The sequence below is a fragment of the Wyeomyia smithii genome, chromosome 2, assembly GCF_029784165.1.
Source record: "Wyeomyia smithii strain HCP4-BCI-WySm-NY-G18 chromosome 2, ASM2978416v1, whole genome shotgun sequence".
NCBI classification, from domain to species: domain Eukaryota; kingdom Metazoa; phylum Arthropoda; class Insecta; order Diptera; family Culicidae; genus Wyeomyia; species Wyeomyia smithii.
The window spans coordinates 265,609,141-265,621,528 of NC_073695.1; the positions used below are offsets into that span (position 1 = coordinate 265,609,141).

Genomic DNA, 12,388 nt, shown 5'->3' on the forward strand with positions numbered 1-12,388 from the left:
AACTGTACCGGTATCATATATTTAAATCGAATTGAATTTCTCATTCGTGCGTTGGCTGGCAAAGCGGCCGGTTCTTTCTGAAGCAGCAGTAAGCTGGTGGTGGCGAATATTGATCGCTTTCAAAAGCGCATGCCATCGAATTGAATTTCTTATTCGTTCGTATGTTTGGATTACTATAGCATGTAAGTAGATAGCTAGTGGGTGTTAATAGAAGGTTTAGTCATTAAAAATATCAAAACGCCTGAACGAACACGGTTGAATATTTTGACTGTACAGCAGCGATTTAACCTTCTTCATCCAATCTTTATTTATCAAGGAAAAAATACTGTCGATGAATGACCAACACTTATTTGTTAGAAATTTCATTTAGATCGAAACAGGTTCTTCTAAGTACCGTCAATTATCGGTAAAAGGAGTATCATAAATTATCGGTAAAGTTTTCTCATTGAGCATACATTTAATTTTCGTTTTGTTTCTCGGTGCGCGGTTTTGAAAAAAAAAAAACAAACTTGTCTCTATCGTGAAAAATAACAAAACATTTAGAAAGGCTTTATATCCTAATTAAAGAAGTAATATATTTTCCTGTCACTCGCCTAACCCTTGATAACGACTACGCAAATAGCGTGTAATAGAGTTCTTGATCTTTTAAGTAATTGAAATAAACGTAATTTCTCAAAATACATAAAGTTATATGCTGAGCTGGAGCCAACCTAGCCTGAGTTTGATCGGTTTAATGTCAACAAATTTCCATTCTTAGAACTTCCGCTTGAATCGTTCTGGTCTCCTATTTCAGATAGTCCCATTGAGTTTGCTTTTTGCTAAGGTAGGAAAATTTTACCCAATTCGCTAAACTATATAATTGTCTTGGTAGTGCAGCTACGAAGAAAGGTTTTTCTGAAGTGACAGCGCCTATATAAAAGATCCATTCTGTTAGTATATTCTATTATTTATAACGCTTCAACGTCTCCGCATTTAGAAATGCACTGTTAGATAAAATGGCAGAAAATCTTAGAGTTACAATTCCGTCAACTATTTGTTTTAATGGAATATGGAAATACCGTAGTCCAACGCCATGCGGTCGTGTCTTAGATACCACCGTCCTACTTTTATCATCATAAATCGTCCATCATCCTTATATCATCAACACCATTATCTAATCATTATTGTTATTTTTTTTTAATAAGTACAATTGATACGGCTCATAATTTTTAAATCTTCACGAAGCCAATAACGCTGGTCGACACAGGTGCCCTCCAAAAGTTCAAACCGGGAAAAAATGAAAGATTATAGCTATTTAACCATTTCTGTGAATTTGGGCGTCTCTAGCCATTACCGTTTTTTCAGAGACTTAAATAAGTTTCCTCGAAAACATAACATTAAAGCCACGAATCGAGCGAGCAATTTCTATACGACACTCTCACGTAAGTTAACGCGTTTTAGTAATGGCTAGAGGCATCAAAATTCATAGGAATGGTTGAAAAGCTATAATCTTCCATTTTTTTCCGGTTTGAGCTTTTGTATTTTTTTTTTCATTTTGTCGACCAGTGTACATCATCATGTTTATTGACGTAGAACCACGTCTCATGGGTACAAATTGGAAAACCGAAAACATCGAGAGCGTCACGAAATTGCCCACTCTTGAATACTTAAAAATTTTGATTATGTCACGCTAACCTAGTATAATGGGTACTTACTGTTGAAAAATTCAGAGCCTTCTTTTTAACGCAAGTTTTGACCATCTGACTCCCAGTGTCTGTCTGAGTCAAACTAAAGAACTTGACTTTGTAAACGATTTGATGTTTTTTTTTTGCTCGCTCGAGTGCACAACGTCATGCCCACCGGAAGTACAACTCTCAGTAGTCACATATAAAAGCTAGCAAGCAGCAATTTAGTCTCCATGATCACTGTAGCGAGAGGGTGTTTTTTTAGGAACTGGATCGACTAGCGATTACAAATATCTTCCAGCCTTCCCTTGCGGGCAGCCCACAGCGCAGGGTTGTGGATCTCCCATCTGTGTGAAGAACCGTCATACTGGCTTGTCCTAACTAAAGCCAACCTTTTTTTACGGACGACCACATATTTGCAATCGAAGCAGTATAAATTCATTTTCCACGTTTGAGTACTATTAGCCGTCGTGAGTTTACCATCAAAAAACGGTTTGCTTCTTACTGCTAGGAACTTTTAGCGTCATAGTGAGAAAATACAGCACCGTATTTTCACAGGAACTTTACAAAACGAATAACAAACTACTGTGACAAAATTGGCATATCTTCCTTTTCGTCCCAAAAAATCGATGTTGAAAAAGTTAAGGTGCTGAACCCTAAATTAAAAGATTATGTTATCTATAGAATTTTTGTAGGACATTTCGACTGTCTAAAAAATTATTTACAGGTTGCCAAAACATGATTTATAAAAAAATGGCTTTGTGTATTTTTTTTGACGTAGGACTACGTCTTTGTTTTCTATACTAGACTACACTTTGTGAAATTGATAATGAAACTGGCAAATGTTGCGTCAGATTTCAAACGATTATAGCAAGCGAACGACTTAATGCATCTCAGTCATTTATATGTCGGTGGATAGATAAAATGTGTAACAATTGTTTGATATAGTTTTTAACATTGTTGCTTTACTGCTTAATGGTGGAAAAAGGTGAAAAATTCCAAGGGCAAGCTTTCCCGTACATTTCCCTCGTTATTGTGTTGCTTCCCGAGCACAGATAACAATAACATGGACGAAATCAATTCCACTGCCTACATTCTTACATTCCTCTTTCGCTAAGCTATGTGGCCACGCTGAGAATCTACGCTGAACTTGATACAAAAAACTGCGTGTAGAAAATTCAGCTTCAGTCTAGTTTGTCACACGATAGCGAGTGGAGTATAGCTGTTAGAGGTACGCGACATTGAGAAACGAGAGCTGCATACGAGTCAACTTCCAGGAAGTGCGGAGCATGTTACCTTTATTTTTCATACGGCAGCAACAATTACCATCGTACGCTGCAGGATATTTTGCTGGCTCAGCTACTGGAGGACATAGCGGAGAGCAAATTTTATGCGCGGCCAACAAAACATTCAATACTACCGGTGGTGGTGCGATCATCAGCGTTCTAAAGCACACATTTCGAGCTGAAGATTATGGAATCGGTTCTTTTTAGAACTATAAATGCTTGAAGATAAGAGTTATGAGAATTTTCACAACTACTACTAGGGTAAAATTTTCATGTATTCATGCATCGTTAGTTTTACAATAACGACCATCAAATATAAACGGTAGTGTTGCCTCTGAACAGTTAATCGCAGCATATAATGTATACATTTAGTCCTACGTCACCATACAACCCCTAGGGCTGTATACCTTGTAGTATTTGTCATTCTGTTCGATTCACACATTTTTCCGTAAATTTTTTTTTATTTTGTAGGATTATTTTTGAATATTTTGAATGATTTAGTTCAGCACCGCGTTTAGTTGTTTGACTCACAAAGCTAAAAAAATATTGCAAATAAGTAAATTTTGTACCATAATTTTTAGATAAAACTCTCCAAAATATATAAAAAAATTCGGTCAGGAAATGAATTTTTTACTGCAAAGCGGGATTTATGATTAAAATTAACATGAAAAACAGATCCTTGATATCTTATCGGGAGGCTGAGATATTGGCATTTTTGTATGTGATGAAAAACTAATCATTTTTTCAATTATATCAAAAAACTTTTTAGTTTTGGCGGATAAAAAAACAATGTTCAGAAATCAAATGCCTTTTTGGATGGCTATTAACTTTAGGTTTGAGAATTCGGGAAAAAGAACTAGGATTTTTTATGCCTCCTCATAGAAAACTTTATGTTGCTCGTAATATGTATGTCATAGAAACATGATGTCTTTGGCATTGGTTGATCAATTTTCTGCGTTAAAAAATACATTTTTGAATATCCTGAAACTTTGCCGACGTTATGGCCATAATAAACATTTGAATCGCATTTTAAATAATCGTAATGAATATATTGGGCTTTAGTGGCATTTTTGTAAAAGGGCTTAGTTTTCCATCACATGTAAAAATGCCAATATCCCAGCTGCCCGGTATGATATCAAAGATCTTTTTTATATAAATTGTAGTCTATCCCAGTCGGATAAGACTCTACTTATATTTCTGACCTCTCTGGGTCGACAAACGCGCTAGGGAAAACTCACTCGAAACTCTTCGCTCGGACAAGATCACCACCTGTAAACCAATGGCTTTGGTGCACACCAGAAAATGATCGCAAATCGTCCGAAATAAAAATCGAAGATTCTTGTAACTAAATTCCCTTTTTTTATTTAAACACTTTTAACGGAAAAATATATTCGACTCACTGACTGCGGCTGCGATGAATCCTACGGGTCACAGTGGTCGGAAAGGACTGAAATCAGGGCGAAATTAATAACTACTAAGGGTTGCCTCCTAGATGAACGATGTCTTCTCGAAAGTTGATCCTGAAACTATTGGACAACTTTTAGGAATGGCTATGTAGTTCAAAATTTCACCACTAGGGCGGCGCTATGGCTAACTTCTCAAGGAAGCAAAATAAAAGGATAATGTCTATAGAAAGTTTGTAGAGAATAGTATTCTGAGAAACTCTTCCTTGGATATGAAGTTAGTACCTGCTGTATTTTTTGAGAAATTCAGCAATTAATCTTAAAAAACATGATTTACGGCTACTTATAGCATGTTTGAGAAGAAAAACCCGAAAAATCTCGAAATTCATGATCCAGTTATATCAAACAAATTTAAGGTATGCCTAACGGCTATTAATATTTAGGTAGTTTGAATTTTACTTTTATGAGTGGCGTTCTAAGCTAACATTGCTTGCTAAAAAATGGCCGCTTGCGCGTCGCACGCTCGTTTTTGTTTTTGATATTGTGAACGTTCCGGCGAAAATTGCCCAGAATTTTTTTTTGTTCCTGTCTCTATGAACACGAGGGAACATTTTAGTCTTTGCATTAGCGCGGGTATCGGCGGGGATACCATTCAAAACTATACATAAAGTTGGAGTGCCAATTATTTCATTATACTTATTTTGTGGAGGGCTTATTTCCATGAAACGACTTCAAAAAGGATATCTGAAGTTGTTAGAATGCTAGAGTAAGGCTATATAATCATTTCGACACTATTCTAACATTCATTACTACTTCTGCATTCTGTAATAAATCACCTGGGCAAACAACGTGAAAATAGAGAAGTCGTGAGTGAACAAGAAGCCTACCTTTTCAACTATGTTAAATGTATGACAACATTAATAATCCGAACATTCTGATGATTTTTCACTAGCTTAAACCCTGCAGTAATGATTGCCAAAGAGGGCTTGCTCGATGCATTAAGTTGAAAAATTGACTTTTTTCCGACTTTATGCAGTTCCAGACCACTGTGCGGGTGGCGAACGGCGAGACCTTGCAGGTGACGGTGGCGGCGGAGGCGATGATGGCTTTGGAGGTGGCTACGACGGAGGCGGTGGAGGTGGCTGCGATGGCGGTGAGGCTTGTTGGAAGTGGTGCACGTGGCTCTCCAGGTCCTTCTCTCGTGAAACCTAACACGGTCCAGGAGTTCCTTTCGCGGATAGCTGGGGTGGCCGGAGCTCTAGGCGATTGGTAAACTTTCCTACGGCACCGGCGGCACTAAATCACTCTGACTCACACGCGGACTTACTCGGCACTTTGGTATTAGAAGTATTAGCGCAAAATCTAACCAGGAAAAACGTCGTCTGGTATTACTTGTTTGAGAAAATTGTGAAAAATGACCAATTACCTTGATGGTTTAAAACGGTCTCTCTTGTCCCACGTTGGGATCCTCCCTATATAACCGTTGGAATGTTCTGGAACCTCATCCCGATCTGGTTCTCTCCAGCCTTCGTCACACTGAACCTCGCACCTTCGGCTGACACCAGTCTCTCTGGCCTGCCGAACAACGACGATTTGCGCGCCACCATAGGTTGTTGTCCTGGCTTATCGCCGATGAAAGTTGCAGCAGTAAGCCGCCTAGCATCCCTACGGTTACCCTTTTCGGCAAGCTAACTAGCTCCTGATTGGCCGCCCGTAATAGTGAATGGTCCCATTTCAGGGCACATCGAATCTTTTTGCACTGGTGTCTCTATCGACGTGGTAACGACTCACTATTTCGAAGGCCTCTAAATTTCGAGCAAATATTTAAAATTAGATCGGACTTTGATGGTTCTTTATTTATATTTATATAATTCAAACAATTTCTGGCATGGGGATTTACATTTACTGACATTCGGTCTGATTATAGTATAGCAACACTGTCGCCAGAGCATTGCTATACGGTGGAACCTTTTCCAAAGGTTAAAAAATTTTTGTCATGAATTTCGCTTTGCAGTAAAAGTTTCAGTTCTTGACATTACACGTGGACAGGTTTTAACGATTTCGAGCCCCCCCCCCCCCCTTTTCTTTCCGTGGACAACTGCCCATATAAAACCTAAAAAAATTTGTATGGACCGTGGACATTACGCATAAAAAAGCTGAAAATATTCCTGCCACCATAATTATTGTTTAGAGATTCAGAATTGGTTTAGCAAAATGTTAGGCCACATTTTAATTTCAGAAAAAATGCTAACTGAAGATTAGCAATTGATTATTTGTCTTCTAAAGAGGAAAATCTTAATTGTAAAAATCTACTAGCACATCAATTAGCTTTTTCTCGTATATCATCATGGCAGCAAAAGTTAATTAGTACAATACTAAGCATAAAACTTCACAGATACCGTAAACATATTGCAGATTTGAGGGAGGCCATCATAGCAGCATCATATTTAGAATAAACACTTGAATCATCAGCATGTTACACTAGAGTATAGGTCCCTAATGTCAAAACAAAACAAAAAAAAAAGATACACAATCGTTCGTTTTAATCAACTGTTTCCATCGGAACTTCGTTTCAATCCAGTCCGCAAGAACTACACCAATCTGCCCAGTACCCCAGGAGACTTCGCCTCGATGGGCGGAAAAGAACAACAACAACATCCGGCATCGGAAACGACCGTTCCATAGCGTACGTTCAATCTCGGCTACTGGGTCAAAATTGCTTTCCTCAATCTCCGTTCGGCAGATCAACTCCAGCTGAAATCATCTTCCGGTATCTGGTGTGTCGTCCAATCAAGATTCGGCGAAACCCAACGGAACTGATTGGGGCAAACTAAAAACCCGGGCGCCTTTACGACTGCCTGTTTTGTTTGTTCGTGGCCTCGATCGGTGGGAGGAGGGGTCAGTTTAGTAAATCACATTCCAGAAAAGTAGCATTTTCCGGAGGGCAATTGCTTCCGTTGTTGTATTCTCGATCACCGTCAGGAGGGGGAGGAAGAAAGTTTAAAATAATTCCAGTAGGGGGACAATGCTTGCTGGGAAATGCATTAAATGTTGGCAATTTTCCCGGGAATGGAATTGGATTTGCATTCGTCTGTCCTGCTGTGACTTTGTTTGCTGTGAGTTTTTAGCCAAGCTGCTGCTATCAAGCAGCGCTTAAGGAGTCAACAACAATGGTGTAAAAACACAAATAAGTTAGAGGTGAACAATTCGGTCCCACATATGTAGTGATGGGCATCGTCTGAGCAGTACTGAGTTTTTATGTTTTCTATTTTCAAATGCGTGCTTCTCCAGTAAATCAAGTATCAATTCTAAAACTTACCTTCAAATTTCCATTCTACATTCATCACAAATACAAATAATACAGACTGTGTTCCAAATTGAGAATCGATTTTTTTGCCGTGTGAGGTTCCAAAAGAATGCCATTCTGCGTTAATGTTGTAATTTTATTTGAACTGATATAAACTGGCAAAGGTTTTTTTTATCATTCAACTGGGATGCAACTTCATCGGACATGAATATTATTCTGAATATATCTAAATTTCTGATTTGAATTAACTCGAAACTCGTTATTTGGAATCAAAACGCATAATTAACATAAAAAAATTATGCGAAAATAACAGAAAAGATTAAAATGACGCTTGAATCAAAAAGGTTCAAATACCTGTGGAAAAGTCATGTGTCCTCTAGTAGAAGCAAAAGTTTGATCAGGTTTTAAAATGTTTGATTCAATATTTTTTAAATAATATTTAAACATTTATTTACATATATTTATCCCAGACTTATATTCAGATACTTCTAGCTGTTAACACTTGAGACTATCTAAAAACTAAACCCGAAAAAAAATAACATAAAAAAAACCTTAAAAGTTGCTGTAATTGTAGATAGTTATACCATAATTCAACTATGTTTTTCATTGTAAATACATCAATTTTACATTAAATATCATTGTCCAGAACAATAAAAAAAACATTGTTTTTGTCATTTTTACCATGAAAAAGGGGTGTTGTTATGTATCTTAACAGCATTTTTTCAGGCATTTTTCCCATACATTTAGAAGTCACTGACAATGTTTTTCGTGGTAAAAATATTGTCGGTGGCAGATACAACAACGGAAAACGTTGGTAAAACATGGTAATGACAAAAATCGTTTGCAAGCTTACAGTAAAATACTATGATTTTTATGGTTACAATAAAAAACATCGTCCGTTTACTGTTCTCACCGCCAAATACATCGTAAATTTTTTTTCGGGAAGTCATGAAAAAAAAAATACTAAAAGCCTAATAATTCCAACACACCCTAGCCCCAGCAAGACGCCATTGAAACTGATACGGCGGGGACACCAAATGCGACCGCAAAAGACGACCGTTAAGCTTGTGCAACACTTGACAAACTAGTTGAACTTGCAGCCAATTGAATAATTGGATTTCCGACTGCAAATAAAGCCGCTCTCAGTTTGTCTTTTTGTCACCTTACGATGGGATCAGACAGACGGGGACTTTGGCAAGTGTCACTTTCCCGTGTGAGGGATGACGCCACCAATTCATCGTGTCGCCTTGTACCCCACATCGCTCACCGTGATAGCAATCTTTGGCAGACTCTTGACTGCTGCTACAGCACTCAGCAGCATGGACCGCCATTCATCACTGCCAACTGTCGAGCAGGGTGGCCTTATATAGATAGCACCATTTTCTTTTCCAATATCGAGCTTATTCTAGATTCCAAATAAAACAATGCTAAAAGCAGCAATATGTAGACACTGACCTGCCAAAGCCTAGATTCCAATAAATATAGAAAGGCAAAAAAACACTATCAATTATGTCATTGATTTTCTCCGCTTTGCTGCATAGCGCAGGTACAGTCTTCATTGATCACAACGGTGACAGTCGAACGCATAGAAAGCAAAACAAAAACAAAAGTAGTGAGCACATAAACAACCTACGGGAATCGATAGCTGTCCAATCAATCGGATAGAAAGTTTGTTGACGTAGGGCTATTTGTTCCCGCTTGTCAATAAGCAAGCTGGCACACTGGCTGCTGCTTTGGTGGCGCATCGTGCGAAGAAGAGTGCTGAAAACAGCGATAATGAACTCGGAATTTTGCTGAAAATGACACTGCTTGGCCAGTAATAAGCGGTGAGGGCTTCGAGGATGATAGTGCGGACCAATGTTCGTGAAATGTCCTCGCTAGGTATGTGTATGCAAAACAAACAGTGCTTAGCAAAACCACCCGACCAAATCCGTGGAACTGGTTTGTGTGCATCGTAGAGGACATTGCGGGAGGATTGAACAGCAATGAAATGCTGCTATAATGGATGTATTATTTCGTTCCGAATTTAGAATTTTGGGAAAGTTTTTTATGCACTTCACCACAATCATGCAATGATAATTACGATTGCAATCAGCTTAAATTAAACCACTAATGGTAACTTGATTTCGGTTTAAACGAGTCCTAATGTTTGCTTTTCTCACCATGACGAGGTTGAGAATACTAAATGTATGTTTTTTTTTCTATGTTTGAAATTTTGCACCATACCTCCTCAAGGTTGTCGTAGGCCCAATCACCCGATGTTGATTCCAACGAATCGATCGATTGTGTTGGTGCAACAGCAACGCTTACAGGAGTTTAACAGGCGGCTTAACCGATTCATCAGTATATGAAATCGGTTGCCACAGCCCACAATCCTACAAAATTGAGCAATTAGTAGGGTGATATCGTAGAAGCTGTATACGAAACCAGATGAAATAGGTAGGCTGAGGAATCGGTGAATCGCATTCCAAATTCAATGAAATCAGATTAAATATACAGATTAGTATTACACTCGTTCAAGCATACTAAATTAGCTGATTAATTTATTCATGGAGTTTTAAAAAAGCATGAAGTTTGATTTGAATGTTTATTACATTGTGTCAAAAAGTTCAGTAACTTTTCTAAAATAGGTCAACTTTTATGACAGTTTTTCGTAAAAGCAGGTTGTTCGCTATCCTTTAAGCAGGCATGAGAAGTCAGTCAGAAATATTATCAAACTAGCGAGTGGTGCTTCAGCTGTTTTCCCCTGCAGCCAGAGACGAAATGACTGTGGAAAGAATCTTTGAAACGATGATGCTGAGATTGGTTTCCCCGGTAAATTCCTTGTCCCTTCGGTGTGTGCGTCAGGTAGAAAGATCCGGCAGTTTAGCTTTTAAGCATCTAAAATCACCATTTATCCGATTAGGTATAAACGAAATAACGTAAGGTAAGCTTCAGCATTGACTTCGAATATTTTTTAATGGTTTTTGTTTTGAAAAAATGAACCTCAAACTTTCGGTATAGTATACATTTAACTATGCAAAAGTACCATACATATTTTCTCCTGAGATCAGAGAAAAACTAGATTATTTGTGAAATGTAGAAGAAGCGCGTCAGGAAATCTGCTTATCATTACAGAAGTCGCATTGATGCGAATAAACATAAATATTAGCAATTGTGTTGGATTTCGTGCTAGTAGTCAGTCAAGATAAAAGTTTAAAGTATTAGCTTTAAATTGGATTTTATTCGATCTGCTTTCTAATGTAAGATAAACAGTTCGATTTGTATTGTAGGACAATCTTATTTCGTCTGTTTTCTACTGACAACAATAAGCGGGTTTTATTATCTTCTGAGTGGGAAATTCAAAACAAGTAAGCTAGAGCCTTTCCTGACCTTCCGCCCATACAACTGAGGCTACGATGACAAAGAAAGTAATAATTGTAATAACATCTGGTCGAGTGAGATCGTTGTCGATTGAGTTTGTACTAATTTGAGATGCTAAGTTATTTCTACTACGATTACTAAACAAATTATAATATTACTTATCAGGAATATATAAAATTATACGACAAACAACTTTATTTTGCTGCTGGTCCCGGAACCATTTTGATAAACAGTGCGAACTCCGTCTAAATATCGCAGCAAATAGTAATATTATCTATTGTAGATACTTTTAAGAAGATCAGTAATAATCGATTTGATAGAAACAACAATTAACAACTTTTATGTTAAAAGTCTTCGATAACTGCACACACGAGCGAACTATCAATGGCCACGGCAAACGTATTAGAGATTTCGGAGAGCCTGAAAGGGATAAAACTATATCGTACGGTGGTCAAAAGCGAAGCCCCAGCTCTTTGGAGAGGCTCGCATATTTCTCCGAAACATAAAAAAGGAAACAGACAAGATGTTCGTAACTATCGTGGTCAGCGATGGAAGAAAATCGTTTCTAGCGATTTTTGAATACATATAAATCTCCTTTGTGATGCATTAACATCTCTGACAGTGTGCGATATACATTTACTCTTCTCACATTTGCAAGCAGATCTATGTGTAAGACGAGTTACGAGGATTGCAAAGGAGCACCATGTATATAGTATCCCTGCTGGCGTACTCTCTTTCTCTTCCTTCGCACTATTCGCCTCTTGTCGTGACTGCTAACAACAACATCTGTATCTGAATGTGCACAGCTGAGTATATGGGGTTAGTCGCAATATGTACATATGATGAACAAAGATCAGTCATGATCATTCAGCCAATGATTGTGATTTTTGTCAAAAAGAGAGTGAAAAATCACAGGAGGGTTGTGTGCAAAGCCACGACCGCAAGGTTGAAGTAGAATACTTTTACACAGCTCTACTTACGGCTGTACATTAACCTACGGTCGGGCGAATCGGTTCACGCCGCTTTTCGCGTTTAGCCTGGCAGAGGCCTAATGCGCACGGCCAACACAATAGAAAGGTGTTTTCACATTGAAAATTAGACACGGTTTTACTGGAGTAAGTGTTGGCAAATGCATCTACCGCTAATACCGCCGCTCTCGTACGAAAGCGCGTCGTTTCATGTGGGGAATAAAATCAAAAACGAAAAATGACGCGCGTCTAAGCACACCCGAACTGTCTCGCCGTGCCGCTTCCATTTACTTCCTTATGACATCCGCCTCATGGAAGTACCGGCTGCACCTGCCGCTGAGGCTGTACCATACTGCTACTGGTACCCAAAACTATTAACTCTTCAAATTAAGTGTTT

At 38.3% G+C, this 12,388-nt stretch overlaps 2 protein-coding genes across 4 annotated transcripts in view; both read left to right on the top strand.

The window, feature by feature from the left end:
- Positions 1-7,038, top strand: part of LOC129720581 (class E basic helix-loop-helix protein 22-like) — a 74,890-nt gene extending 67,852 nt beyond the window's left edge. Inside the window, exons 3-4 of the mRNA XM_055672069.1 lie at positions 5,390-5,506; positions 6,935-7,038. Coding sequence (XP_055528044.1) covers positions 5,390-5,506; positions 6,935-7,038 — 221 coding nt within the window. The remainder of the gene's footprint in view (positions 1-5,389; positions 5,507-6,934) is intronic.
- LOC129725460 (calbindin-32) overlaps positions 1-12,388 on the top strand; it is a 231,853-nt gene that overhangs the window by 96,133 nt on the left and 123,332 nt on the right. The window lies entirely within an intron of this gene.